Source organism: Carcharhinus amblyrhynchos, chromosome 14 (assembly GCF_965287045.1).
Source record: "Carcharhinus amblyrhynchos chromosome 14, sCarAmb.v2.hapA, whole genome shotgun sequence".
Taxonomy (NCBI): domain Eukaryota; kingdom Metazoa; phylum Chordata; class Chondrichthyes; order Carcharhiniformes; family Carcharhinidae; genus Carcharhinus; species Carcharhinus amblyrhynchos.
Genome location: NC_137337.1, coordinates 78,419,921 through 78,433,978, shown reverse-complemented (window position 1 = coordinate 78,433,978; position 14,058 = coordinate 78,419,921). Strand labels below are relative to the sequence as shown.

The window sequence follows — 14,058 nt, the reverse complement described above, 5'->3', positions numbered from 1 at the left end:
GAACCCCCGCTGTTTAAGTTATTCTGCATCACGTTTTAGCCATCAAACCAACTGAACTAACTGATTAGATACTCCTGTAACATCTCCTGGTACACCAGCATACAGGTAGACAGAAACAGTGCGACCCAACCATACAAATCAGATGTTCAGACCGCTTTCTTTTGGCAGGTCCTTGGGGTTAAGTTGTTGGGATTGACTGGGGTAGCTTTTTCCCCCACAGTCTTTGCAGTGTGTGTCAGGTGGGCCACATGGTTCCCTGTAGAGACCCCATCATTCTCTGCCTGTCCAACTCCTGCAATAAGTGCTGTGCTGAGAAACTGTGTAACCCATGCTCCCTCCCGTTGCACCATATTCAATCATCCTTTTCCCAGGATAGACTCTCCCCAGCCACTTCCGACACCTGGCCCAGCCAAAACGCACTTACCCTTGCAGAGGTCCAGACTAGCTTCAAATAGCATGTGATAACTTGATTACGTACTAAAGTCCCTGCATTCGGACCATTCTGCTCAGGTATACAGCCACTCAAAAGCATGATTAACACTGGCTGCACGTTGTGAGCATGGGAGTGAACAGATAGCTCAAGGTTTGCGCTGACTGCATTGGAAACAACCGGCGCAGGTAAATCATGTGCGTGGGATATTTTTTGAACATCAATTGTTTTCATTTCAGCTACTTGATCTGGATGTTCTTGACTGAAATTTCACCTGGAAAAGCGGTGCTAAAATGACTGGAGTGTAATATGTACATTTCATCTCATGGGATGGCACGGTGGCACAGTGGTTAGCACTGCTGCCTCTCAGTGCCAGGGACCTGGGTTTGACTTCCGGCTCGGGTCACTGTCTGTGTGGAATCTGCATATTCTCCCCGTGTCTGCATGGATTTTCTCCGGTGTTCCAGTTTCCTCCCACAGTCAGAAGGATGTACGGGTTAGGTGCATTGGCCATGCTAAATTCCCCCTCAGTGTACCTGAACACTGTGTGGCAACTAGGGGATTTTCACAGTAACTTCATCGCAGTGTTAAGGTAAGACCACTTGTGACACTAATAAGTTAAACTTAAATGTGCGAAAATAATATGATAGAGATATCATTGCCTGGTGCAGTATTGGGACCTGTGGAATAGAGATCTATCTTCAGTTCTGAAATGCAGTCATGATCAATAACCTCTTCAAAGTGAATCGTTATCAAATAATTTAAACATTTTTGCAGCTTCAGTCAGCCTCAGAGGTGAATGAAGGTTTGCATAAATACACAAAAAGCACTTGCCATTTCTGTCAGGGATTTTTTGTTTTGTTTAACCAAATTATCAAAAGCTAACAAGCTAATTTATAAAATTGTATGGCTGTTACTCATTCAATACAAGAGGGATACGCAACATCGAGGCTGCGTTAGGCTGTCTCTGATCTACTGCACGGTCATTTTCGCCTTTGCAGAAGAACTGGGGCAGCACAGTGGTTAGCACTGCTGCCTCACAGCGCCAGAGACCTGGGTTTGATTCCTGGTTTGGGTCACTGTCTGTGTGGAGCTTGCATGTGCTCCCCATGTCTGCGTGGGTTTCCTCCGGGTGCTCTGGTTCCCTCCCTCAGTCTCAAAGACGTGCTGGTTAGGTGCATTGAACAAAACAGGCGCCGGACTGTGGCGACTAGGGGAATTCCACAGTAACTTCACTGTAGTGTTAAAGACAGCCTTATTTGTGACTAATAAATAAACTTCACTTTAATTAGGCCGTTGGTGGAGACTCAAAAAAGATGACATGGTAGACAACAAAAGGCGGAGAAACCAATTAATTTTACACTGTAATTACAATAAAACATGTTATTTGAAATGTTGTGCACTTGGATTAAGCTCTGGTTATTTTTGCGTTCACAAAAATGAAACACATTTTTGTTTTCTTGTCGCCTTGTGGCTGTGAAGAGATTGTATTGCACCTCTGGTGCTTGGAAATGTATTTGAGTCCCCAAGTTGTTGCCTTTCCGTTTGCAGACGAGCTTTGGGGAGTGATGACAGTGGTATTAGTCAGTGAGCTGTGTGTTGCACGAGGATTAGAATTGATTACATTTGTTTGAGATTCATTGATTTTGAAACATATTGTTAATTGGGAAATAATGATTGAGTCTTTAAAGTGCAAGTCCATCCTAATTAGCTGAAAGGTCAATTATCACTCAAGTGACTTTATGGTTTTGTGCTACTGAGAAAACTGCCTGGTCTTGGAACAAGGTCTGATTCACAAGCGTTTTTCATAATTACACAATGTTGTTGAACCCGCAGTTCCACAAGGTGAGTATACTCCAACCTTGGCATCACAGTGAAACAGAACCGAGTCTGATTTATTATTGACAAATGTTTTGGTATACAACGAAAAGTATTGTTTCTTGTACGTTATACAGACAAAGCATACCGTTCATAGAGTACAAAAGGGAGCAGGAAAAGAGAGTGCAGAATGTAGTGTTACAGTCATAGCTGGGCTGTAGAGAAAAGATCAAATTAATGCAAGGTAGGTCCATTCAAAAGTCTGATGGCAACACAGAAGAAGCTGTTCTTGAGTCAGTTGCCCTCAGACTTTTGTACCTTTTTCCTGACGGAAGAAGGTGGAAGAGAGAATGTCCGGGGATCGTGGGGTTCTTCGTAAAGCTGGCTGCTTTGCTGAGGCAATGGAAAGTGTAGTCAGACTCAATGGACGGGAGGCTGGTTTGCGTGATGGACTGGACTACATTCACAACCTCTTGTAGTTTCTTGTGCTCTTGGGCAGAGCAGGAGCCCGTACCAAGCTGTGATACATCTGGAAAGGGTGCTTTCTACAGTGCATCTGTAAAAATGGGTGAGATTTGTAGTAGACATGCTGAATTTCCTTAGCTTCCTCAGAAAGTGGAGGTGTTGGTGGGCTATGTAAATATAGTGTCAGCGTGGAAGGACCAAGACAGGTTGTTGGTGATCTGGGCACCTAGAAACTTTTCTACTTTGTCCCCATTGATGGAGACAGGGGCATGACCCCCACTACAGTTCCTATGCTAAACTTGGCGTGTATTGAGGGAGCTATTCAAAAGACCTTCCCTGGATTGTACTGCAACACTGGAACTGGATATGCCAGCAGTGGGAGGATTCCACCCTCAAACTGACCACCCCAGGTCAGAGGGTAAACACCCAGCTCTGTAGCCAGTGGTGCAGAGCTGTGAAAAGGACTCTTTGACAAAGGGTCGTCTGGACTCAAAGCTTCAAATCTTTTCTCTCCTAACAGACGCTGTCAGACCTGCTGAGATTTTCCAGCATTTCCTCTTTTGGTTTCGGATTCCAGCAATCACAGTAATTTGCTTTTATCCAGTGCAGAGCTGTGGGTGGGTTTACAGTTTCTCAATGTACTAGTGGCGTAAGTTTTACTCATCTGACAACATCAAACCAACTTACAATTTAGAATCATGGTGAGCTAACGATCTTGCCTGTATTTTGTGCGCTTTGGCACTCAGGCTAAAGAAACGTCACAATGACAGGAAGTTGAAAGAGTGTAAACTAATGCCAATAACAGAAAGAAGATATCTGATTTGGAACAGGCAGTGTAAATTGGCTTTCCAAATCTGCTGCAAACCAGGGTTGAATTCGATCTCAGCTCACTCTTGGGTCGAAGTGGAGCTTTGCTCAACTTCTAACAACATTTAAAATGAAGCTGGTGATGGGGTGTAACTTAATGGTGCAGTAAAACAGAAGGCTTCTCATTGGACCTTGCACTTGGGTGCAAGGGTGTAGGAGTTAGGAAATTGATCCAATATTTTTCCAAAATGAAATACAGCAAGAAAAATATGCAGGTTAAACATAAAATCTGCAGCTAGAGCAGACATGGAAATGAATACAATAACATGACTAAGGATCATCCAGACTTGAAACGTTGGCTCTATTCTCTCTCCATAAATACTTTTGGACCTGCTGAGATTTTCCAGTGTTTTCTGTTTTTAAATACAATAGTATCATTTCACCACTAAGACAGTAGAACTTAATCACTCATGCCAAGGAATGAAAAACTGAAGAGTCATTTGAAGGTGATATATTTGAGCAGCATGATGGCATAATAGTCAGCACTGCTGCCTCACAGCGTCAGGGTCCCAGGTTCAATTCTGGCCTCAGGTGACTGTCTGTGGAGTTTGCACATCCTCCCCATGTCTGCCTGGGTTTCCTCTGTGTGCTCTGGTCTGCTCCCACAGTCCAAACGTGCAGGTTAGGTTGATTGGCCATGCTAAATTTTTCCTTCAGTGTTGGGGGATTAGCAGGGTATATCTGTGGGGTTATGGGGATAGGGTGGGATTTTGTTGGTGCAGCCTTGATGGGCCAAATGGTCTCCTTCTGCACTATAGGGATCCTATGATTCTATAAAAGTCACACAAATTCCAAATGAATTAACACATCCTCTGATTATTTTAGCTCCATCTTTACCCACTATTAATCCTTGTTTTCAAACAGTATTTTACTTAGCTCATAGAATCATAGAAACCCTACAGTGCAGAGAGAGGCCATTTGGCCCATCGAGTCTGCACTGACCACAATCCCACCCAGGCCCGACCCCTATCCCTACATAATTCCCTCTAACCTACGCATCTCAGGACACTAAGGGGCAATTTTAGCATGGCCAATCAACCTAACCTGCACATCTTTGGGCTTTAGGGGGCTGAGACACATCTACGAGTTAAAAAGCTTTTTTTCATCCTAGGTTGGCAACGTGTCTACTTTAGGGAATAACAAACTCCAAACTGAAATGTAATCTTTAGATGTATAAAATATTGAATGTTTCTGACATAATAACAGTAGCTGATGTACACTCATTACTTGGGCAAGAGTTCGAAATGAGAAAAGCAAAATATCACGACTGTAGACTCCAGGAAGAGCCAAAGGGCAGCAAACAACAACTCATCACCCTTCAACAGAACAAAATGTAATCAAATTGAGGAATGGTTTTTAAAATTATACATTACAATCCATTGGAGGAGTGTTTTACAACAGACAAAAAATAATTGTGGCTAAATAAAGGGTCAAAGAAAACCAAATTATTTATTTCAACATTTATTCACTTGAAGTACAAACAGGATAAAATTTCATGCCCTGAGCAACCTGTCTCACACCAAAACCTAAGCAAATGCAGCGTTGATTATTTTGCAATGATCTGCTAGCGTGGATCAATATTGGAATTTAACTTCCATTTTAGCAGATAAGAAGTGATTTGGATTTGTGGCTTAAATGGGGAATGCTTTTAAAATTACCCTGAGGCATCACATTCGTTGTAGAACATTAGACTTTAATGTTCAAGGTTTAAACTAGGTTCGCTGCCTCAAATGTTTTTTCTTTGAACCCAGTTAGCATCAGAGTCTGATGGAGATTCCTGGGTCAGGCTACCTGACAATATTCTGTGGAAGCACCCTGTATTATACTGGGGAAGAGGGAAGAAATCCCTCTTGAACCAGCATTAATGGAAAATATTAGCACTGACCATTGAATACTTTTGATTGAAAGAGGTATCAGGAATGTGCCAGCATTGGAGAAGCCACCAGCATTTGGAAAGGTATTCGGCTGGACGGGAATCCCAAAATCAATGTTCTTTTAAAAGTTTGTTAGTGTCACAAGTAGGCTTACATTAACACTGCAATGAAGTCACTGTGAAAATCCCCTAGTCGCCACACTCTGGCACCTGTTCAGGTACATTCAGGGAGAATTTTGTACAGCCAATGCACATAACCAGCTTGTGTTTCAGACAGTGGGAGGAAACCAGGGCACCCGGAGGAAACCCACACAGAAACAGGGAGAATGTGCAGACTCCACACAGACAGTGACCCAAGTGAGGAATCGAACCCAGGTCCCTGGCAGTTGTAGACAGACCAAAAAGAAATACATCATCCTGCTAAAAGGAAATACCTTGGGAGAGATCAAGATATTGCTTGGGAAGAGGAAATCCTTAAAGAGTTCCAATCTTGTAAACACACTTTGGATCAGAAAAGTAATTCCTACTTAAACTATGTGAGTGTGTTTAGTAGTTTTGTAAGTAACTGTCTTAGATCATTATAGACCTGTTTGTGTATATGTGTATTTTCTTTATTGTAATAAATAGTCTTTAATAAGTGTTATACTATGACAGGGCTGGTTACCCTTCCCACTGGGTATTACGTATCCCCTTACACCGCTCCTGTAAACAAAACTATACAGCATCAGGAACCAGTGTTTCCAGGTTGTGACATCCTCGGCGTTAACATCAGCCGGATTTGTGACAGCTATTTGGGATGAAGCAGGAACAGGGAAGAAGCACAGTAAGACATGACGGGAAGATTAGGGAACAATCTTGAAAACTTACTTTGTGTTTAAGCACCTCATAAATTAGCAGCGACACAAGTACAACATCTCAACATCTACCTGACTAATATATTTCCAACACAACTACACAGAGAACGCACAAAATATTTTTTCCAATAATGAAAGGTGTTAACACACTCTCAACCTGCTTCCCTTTGGACCTAGGCAATTGTACCTTCATAGAGTGAAGCCAGATCCCTTTCTATTGCATTGCAGTTCTCAAACTGAAGCACAAAGTACATTTTTAGGACATAAAACAACATTTCATTGTACAGGGGGTGTATTAAGAATTTAACAGGACCCCTACTCATCTCTCTCTCTCTGAAGTACTTTCTCCTGAAGGGAAGTATTGTGCGTTACAAGCAAATATGTGTTACATTTGAACATTTACTGCAAAGAACTTTGAGTAATTTTTGCATCTGTGAACTGCAGCAGTTTACATTGTGAAATGAGCCTAAAGTCCTCATTTGGTACATTTTAACAGACAGGCTAAAGTTTGGTTTGATACAGAAAAATAGTTGAGGGAGTATAAACTTGGGGATCTATTTCTATTAATGATGTAAATAAATAGTTCAATAAGTGCAATTTCTAATGTAGTTAGACCTCGGGTTAATAATATGCAGTGCAAATAATTATAGTATTTTCAACACCTTCACTGAATAATTGCAAGTATCACAGGACACTGTTGCTTACCTCGTATACACGCTCCTTTAGGCTCTTTTGCCAGAGATTTTGAACAACGGAGATATACTTCTTGTCTGTGACATAACAGTTTGCCAGCAGGACGTTGCTTAGATTCGTTTCACTTTTCATCGCTTGAAGGACTTTCTGGACGTGATTGAGAGAAAGTGCAGCTTCAGATTTGACACCTCCTTTGCTAAGTTGCATGGTACACGGGATCAGTCCAATCTGACCTGCACAAAATATCTCATCTCCAACCTAAGAGGAGAAATAAAGGGAATTAACAATGTCCCGATCTCTAAGTCATGAGATATTTCAAAATAGTAAATAGATCAAACAAATTTACATTAAAACCAGGCTGCAGCAGTACACACATTATAAATAATTAATGTACATACACACATAAACACAGATCATAAGGGATAAATGATTGATGTTGTTTAGAAATCTATGTCCAACCATCGAGATGAAGATTGCATGAACAATTGAGCACCCTCAACCATGTGACTGAAGCATCATTTATCCCTAACTTTATTAACTAAACTGCACCCAAGCTTTCTATTCAACAATGTACAGAAAGAGAAATCAGTTCAAAATAAGTCAGGAAAACCTTTTCCAAGTGCTTTGGGCAACAAATGCTTTCAGCATTTGCACTAAAATATGAATCCAATTAATTGAGATGCGCAACCCAAAGAGAAAACGCTGGAAAACCTCAGCGGGTCTGGCAGCATCTGTCAGGAGAGGAAAGAGCCAACGTTTCGAGTCCAAATGACCCTTTGTCAAAGTTAAATTTTTATCTCTCTCCCACTCATTCCCCCCCCACCCCCTCCTCCACATTTTCATCTCTCACAGTTTACCCTCTGATTTCAGCTTCTCTGCCATTTGGCCATTCACACCTTCTATTGTCTCTATGGGCTGCCCTTAGCAGCCTTTTCCCCTGATTTCTGTGGCTCTGACTATCTTTCATTCCCTCACCCTGCAGGATAAATATCTCCTATTTTCTATGCCTTTTAGCTTTTACAAAGGGTCATCTAGACTCGAAACATCAATTCTTTTCTCTCCTTACAGATGTTGCCAGGCCTGCTGAGATTTTCCAGCATTTTCTCTTTTGGTTTCAGATTCCAGCATCCGCAGTAATTTGCTTTTATTATTTGAGATATGCACCTTATTTCCAAGCACTTGCAACTTTCTTTCACAGTCTTGCTTAATAACATCAGCTAGTTTGGGAAAGGTTAAAAAAAAATAAGTTACGGATCAACTTTGTTTACGAGGATGAATAGTGTTGAGGCAAGAAATTGTTATGGGCTGGAATTCTCCAACCTCGCCCGTGGCTGAGATTCTCCAGTCCTGCTGCAGTGAATGGAGATTTGGTTGCGTGTCAAATTCTCCATTCTCGCTGGCAGCAGCGGTGAGGCATCCAACATCAGAGAAACCATAGATTTTTAGCTGAAACGTAACTGGGCAGATCATAAAAGATGTAGGAAAAACTGCTTAAAGTGTTTACATAGAAAAGTAAAAAAAGTTGGTGAAAATTAGTACCATTTATTTAAACCAATTGTGATGAAAGGTGAAGGCGCATGGAAGCCAAGTATGATTTGTACATATACACATGCATTTGGTTCATAAAAACCACTTCATTCTTTCCTCTTTTCCAACAGAATTTTTTCATTAAATTTATAAATCAAATGCAGAAGGATTAGCCACTCTTTCTCACAGTGGTATATCCATGAAGTACTTAATGAGAAATATTTTGTTGAGTTTAATAGGTTTAGGCATGGGCCAGTCTTGTTCTTTATCACGTTGCATAAATCCACTCTCGGAAGCTGTTGTAGGAAAATAGAAATTGGAGCAAGGTTGGACCATTCACACTTTTCGACCCTGTTCTGCTATTAATATCATGATGTGGAGCTGCCGGCGCTGGACTGGAGTAGGCATAGTGAGTAGTCTCACACCAGGTTAAAGTCCAACAGATTTGGTAGCACGAGCTTTCGAAATATCGCTCCAAAAGCTCGTGCTACCAAATAAACCTGCTGTTGTGACACTACTTACTATTCTATGTCATGGCTGATACCAGCTTCCTACATTATCCTCATATCCTTCAGGATCTAAAATCTTTTCAATGTCAGTCTTTACACAATGACTGAATATCTATTGCTCTCTGGGCTACAGAGTTCAAAAGATACACAATTTTGAGCGAAGACATTTTGCTTCATATCCCAAATGGCAGAGTCTTTATTTTGAGATCTAGTTTCTAATCTTGTTCTCGATGTCCTGATTGGGGAAACAGCTCTCAGCACCTACCTTGTGAAATCCCTTAAGAATGTCACATGTTTCGTTGAAACCACCTCCAATTCTTCTAAACTCCAGGGATTATAGGCCTGGTATACTCAATCCCCCCTCATAGGACAACCTCAGTGCAGTGAATCTTATCAAATGTTCTTTTTGAAAATCCAAATACACTACATCCACTGGCTTCCCCTTATCCAACCTGCAAGTTACAATCTCAAAAACTCAGAACAGATTATCAAACATGACTTCCCTTTACATCATCTTGGTATGATTTTCTAAATGGCCTTTCATAAAATACTTTATCTTATGACTTTCATTTATGACTTCCCTTTCATAAATCTTGTTGGTACTACATTATCTTGGCATGATCTTCTAAATGTCCTGTTACCAAGTCCCCAGTAATATTTTCTAGTAACTTCCCTGCTATTTACGTCACTAACTGGCTTATAATTTCCTGCTTTCACTCTTTTTTTTTGACCTGTTGCTACCTTCCAATCTGTGGGAAGTTTTCTAACATCAGAATTCTGGAAGATCAAACCAATAAGAATATAATAACTGGGACCAGGAGGAGGCCATTCAGCCCCTCGAGTCTGCTTCACCATTCAATACGATTATGGCTGATCTCATCTTGGCCTCAACTCCACTTTCCTGCCCGTTCTCCGTAACCCTTCAACCCCATCATTGATTGGAAATCTGTCTCTCTCCTACTTATATTTAATCAATGTCCCAGCATCCCCCGCACTCTGGGGTATCCCACAGATTCACCAGCCTTTGAGAGAAGTAGTTTCTCTTCATCTGTTTTAAATCTGCTGCCCCTTATCCATGACCACTTGTTTTAGATTGCCCCACAAGAGCAAGCTCTCCCTCTACTTAGTCAATGCTTTTTATCATCTTATAAACCCCAACTAGATCGCCTCTCCTTCATTGGCTGCTTATTTTACTGGCTGTAATTTCTACTGTGAAGGCACTTTTGATCGTACAGTACATTCTGTAAATACGCAAAATACCGAGAGTGGCAGAAGCTTTGAGTTTGAAATAAATGATGTAGAACATGGAAGTAGGTTTTGCTAATTGCAGCGGTAATGCCATGGGAGTAAGAATTCTGATGCCCAGACAATGTTCTGGGGACATGGGTTTGGAACTGAAATTCAATTAATAAATCTGGAATTGCAAACTAGTCTCAGTAATGGTGACCGTGAAACTATCATTGATAGTCATAAAACCCACCCAATTCAATCATGTCCTTTTAGAAAGGAAATCTACCATCCTTATCTGGTCTTGCCTACATGAGACTCTAGATTGGTCTTGCAAGCCAGTCAGTTAAAGCGTCATTGGGATGGACAACAAATGCTGGTCTAGCCAGCGATGATCACATCCCACGAAAGGAAAAAAGTAAACACCCAGGGGGTGAGTTTCCCAAATAAATCTAAGTGTTGAATTTGCATGAAAACCAGAAAACTCTTTCAGTGGGAGTTCAAAGCAGAATCTCCCACACACTGCAGGGTGCCCTAGAGTGATTCACGTTAAGATGCTGGGGATGGGTCTATCTCCACTGGAGAGGTCGGCAACACAGCACTGAGCAGGCCACTGCGCCAATCTACCAGCACTGAGATCGGTGCACGCGCGCAGTGGCCTCTGCTGGCTTCCCGATCTCCGGCCCTCTCATCCCACTATGGCCCGATCACTGGCCCCCCAAGCACGCCCAGGCCAACCTTGAACCCCTCCCCCCACCCAATCCCGCATGCCACAGGAATCAGTCCTCGACCTCACGGTTTACAATCTATACAAACAATCTGCAAGCTGGGACAGAGTGTAACATGGCAAAATTTGCTGATGATACTAAAATATCAGACAGGCAGTGAAGAGGATATAAAGATTCTACAGACGGATATAGATAGATTAGGAGAATGGGCCAAAATTTGGCAGATGGAGTTTAACGTGGATAATTGTGAGGTTGTGCATTTTGACAGAAAAAATACAAAGGCAAATTATTATCTAAATGGAAAGCAGACTCAAAATGGGTCCGGGCAGAGGGATCTGGGTGTCTGTGTTCACGAACCACAGGAAGTCAGTGTGCAGATGCAGCACGGAATAAAAAAGGCAAATGGGATGTTGGTATTTATTGCAAAAGGTCTGGAGTATAAAAGCAGAGAAGCGTTGTTGCAATTGTACAGGGTGTTAATGAGACCAACTGGATACTGTGTCCAGATTTGGCCTCCTTATTTGAGAAAGGATGTGGTGGCATCAGAGGAAGTTCAGAGGGGGTTCACCAGATTGATTCCAGGGATGAAGAGTTGATGTATGAGGAGAGATTAAACAGTTTGCGATTGTACTCGCTGGAGTTCAGAAAGAGCGAGAGGGAATCCGATCGAGGGATATAAATTTTAAAAGGGATTGATAAAGTAAATGTAGACCAAATGTTTCCTGTTATGGGGCAATCTGGAACAAGAGGTCACACAGTATAGGTTGAGAGGCAGTAGATTTAACACTGAGATGAGGAAGAACGACTTCTCACAGAGGGGGGTGAATTTGTGGAACTCACTGTCCCATAGCGCGGTGGAGTCTGAATCATTAATGGTTACAAGAAGGAGACAGATATATTTCTAACAAAAAAAGGGATAGAGGGACATGGGGAACAGGTGGGGAGGTGGATTTGAGACCAGAACGAGATCAGCCATGATCTTTTCGAATGGCACAGCAGCTCGAAGGGCTGAACCTGCCTACTTCTGCTCCAAATTTCTATGTTCCTATGTTCTATAAACAAACATCTAACAAGCAGTATATATTTTCCACTTTTGATATCTTCTTGCTCCCTTCTTCTGCCCTCTGACCTACTTTCTCCTCTCTCAACGGAGTTGAGGAGGAACTTCTTCACTCAAAGGGTGGTGAATCTCTGGAATTCTCTGCCTGTTGAAGTGGTGGAAGCTACCTCGCTAAGTATATTTAAGACACAGGTAGATAGGTTTTTGGTAGGCAAGGGGATTAAGGGTTATGGGGAGAAAGTGGGAAAGTGGAACTGAGCTACTTCAGATCAGCCATGATCTTATTGAATGGCGGGACAGGCTCGAGGGGCTAGATGGCCGACTCCTGCTCCTATTTCTTATGTTCTTATGTTCAATCCTGGCTTCTCCTCCCATCTCCTCTCCTTCAGCATTCACACTGTAAACAATGTTCAGTGATAGCATTTAAAGCAAGTTTAAAATGTATTTTTTAGTGTCACGAGTAGGCTTACATTAACACTGCAATGAAGTCACTGTAAAAATCCCCTAGTCAGCACACTCTGGTGCCTGTTCGGGTTCACTGAGGGGGAATTTAGCACGGCCTAGATACTTAATCAGTACGTTTTTTGGACTGTGGGAGGAAACCGGAGCACCCGAGGCAACACACACAGACGCAGCGAGAAAGTGCAAACTCTGCACAGACACGCCGGGAATCGAACCTGGGTCCCTGGCACCGTGAGGCAGTGGTGCTAACCACTGTGCCACCCAAGACTTCAGTAACTCGCCCTGAGAATAGAAATAAAACTCCTATGGATGGCTGCAGCTCTGAAACTTGATGTTGTGTCGGAAGGAGAATTTTGTGCAGGGGAAGAAGTAATGGTGCAAATCACACCCGAGGGATCTTCAATAGGCTGGTGATCACTGACAACTCCAGAGATTTGCAAGAAAGCTGACTTTCTCTTTCAAGGGAAGTGATCTCTTCCAGGATGACTTGCTTAAAACACATGTTTTGAAGGGTATGGTTTAATCTCTCATATATTAAAACTTGTCTTATTAATGCTGCAAGCTGTTTGGATGATCCCAGATATCCCAATAGGTCACAGGTTCAGATAAGACCCATTGACCTGCTGACCTGTCAGTCAAATACTTGCTTACAAGATGCTGCCAATGTAAATAATTACAAGTGACAATGTGCTAATTTCTGGCTTTTGCAAAGCCATGTGACCTTATGACCTTAGGGTAGACCTCAGTGGCTGGATCAATGCGAACCTGAGGCTAAGAACCCATACTGATATATGCAGATAGAAGATCTTTTCATAACAAGATTAGGGATGTTAAATTTGTAGCCTTGCTGGTAAATAATCCCTGCTCTTCAGGTTCAATTAGCGTCTTAATTGTTGCAAATGTGACCATTTATTTTAATTTTTCCTATTGTATAATGGCAATCGGAAGCAGAATAAACACTGATCACAATTACAAATTCACACAATGCGAACAGGGTAACATGGTCTGTCCCACGCAAAAGCCACTTGAATGTCTGAGCTCCACTCAAAAGGCTAAATTTAGCAAATGAAAAACAAACTATAATTATCTTCACTCAATAGCTTCAAATTCCGATATTAATAATTAGTACAATCAAACAACTGGTTTCCGCAGTTCTTGGGTAATATGGTTTTAATTAGGCTGTCATAGTCAAAGCTTGTGAAAATCAAAATCATGTTTTTCATTAAGAAGCCTCAATTTGCAAAAGCCATCATCCACTCAGCTTTCAGAGAATTGTTTCACAAAACCAAGTATTTTACCTTCAGTGTCATAATGTTTGCCATGTATACAAGTCAATGGAGGCGCACTCTTATCGGTTTTAACCAAATATATTGCAGTAAAATGAATAATCAGGGCTGCTTCATTCTTGTTATTTTCTATTTTTTGAATGTGTGAACCGACTAAGTAATTTATTTTCGGATAGTGGAGAACGGCTGAGTAGGTAGAACCGTAGACACAGTGGATCGTAAAACTGAAAACCTGAATTCAAATCCTGATCTTTACTGA

At 41.8% G+C, this 14,058-nt stretch overlaps 1 protein-coding gene across 1 annotated transcript in view; it reads right to left on the bottom strand.

Moving 5' to 3' along the window:
• Nucleotides 1-14,058, bottom strand: part of dph6 (diphthamine biosynthesis 6) — a 209,843-nt gene that overhangs the window by 42,895 nt on the left and 152,890 nt on the right. Inside the window, exon 13 of the mRNA XM_080203162.1 lies at nt 7,013-7,258. Coding sequence (XP_080059288.1) covers nt 7,013-7,258 — 246 coding nt within the window. The remainder of the gene's footprint in view (nt 1-7,012; nt 7,259-14,058) is intronic.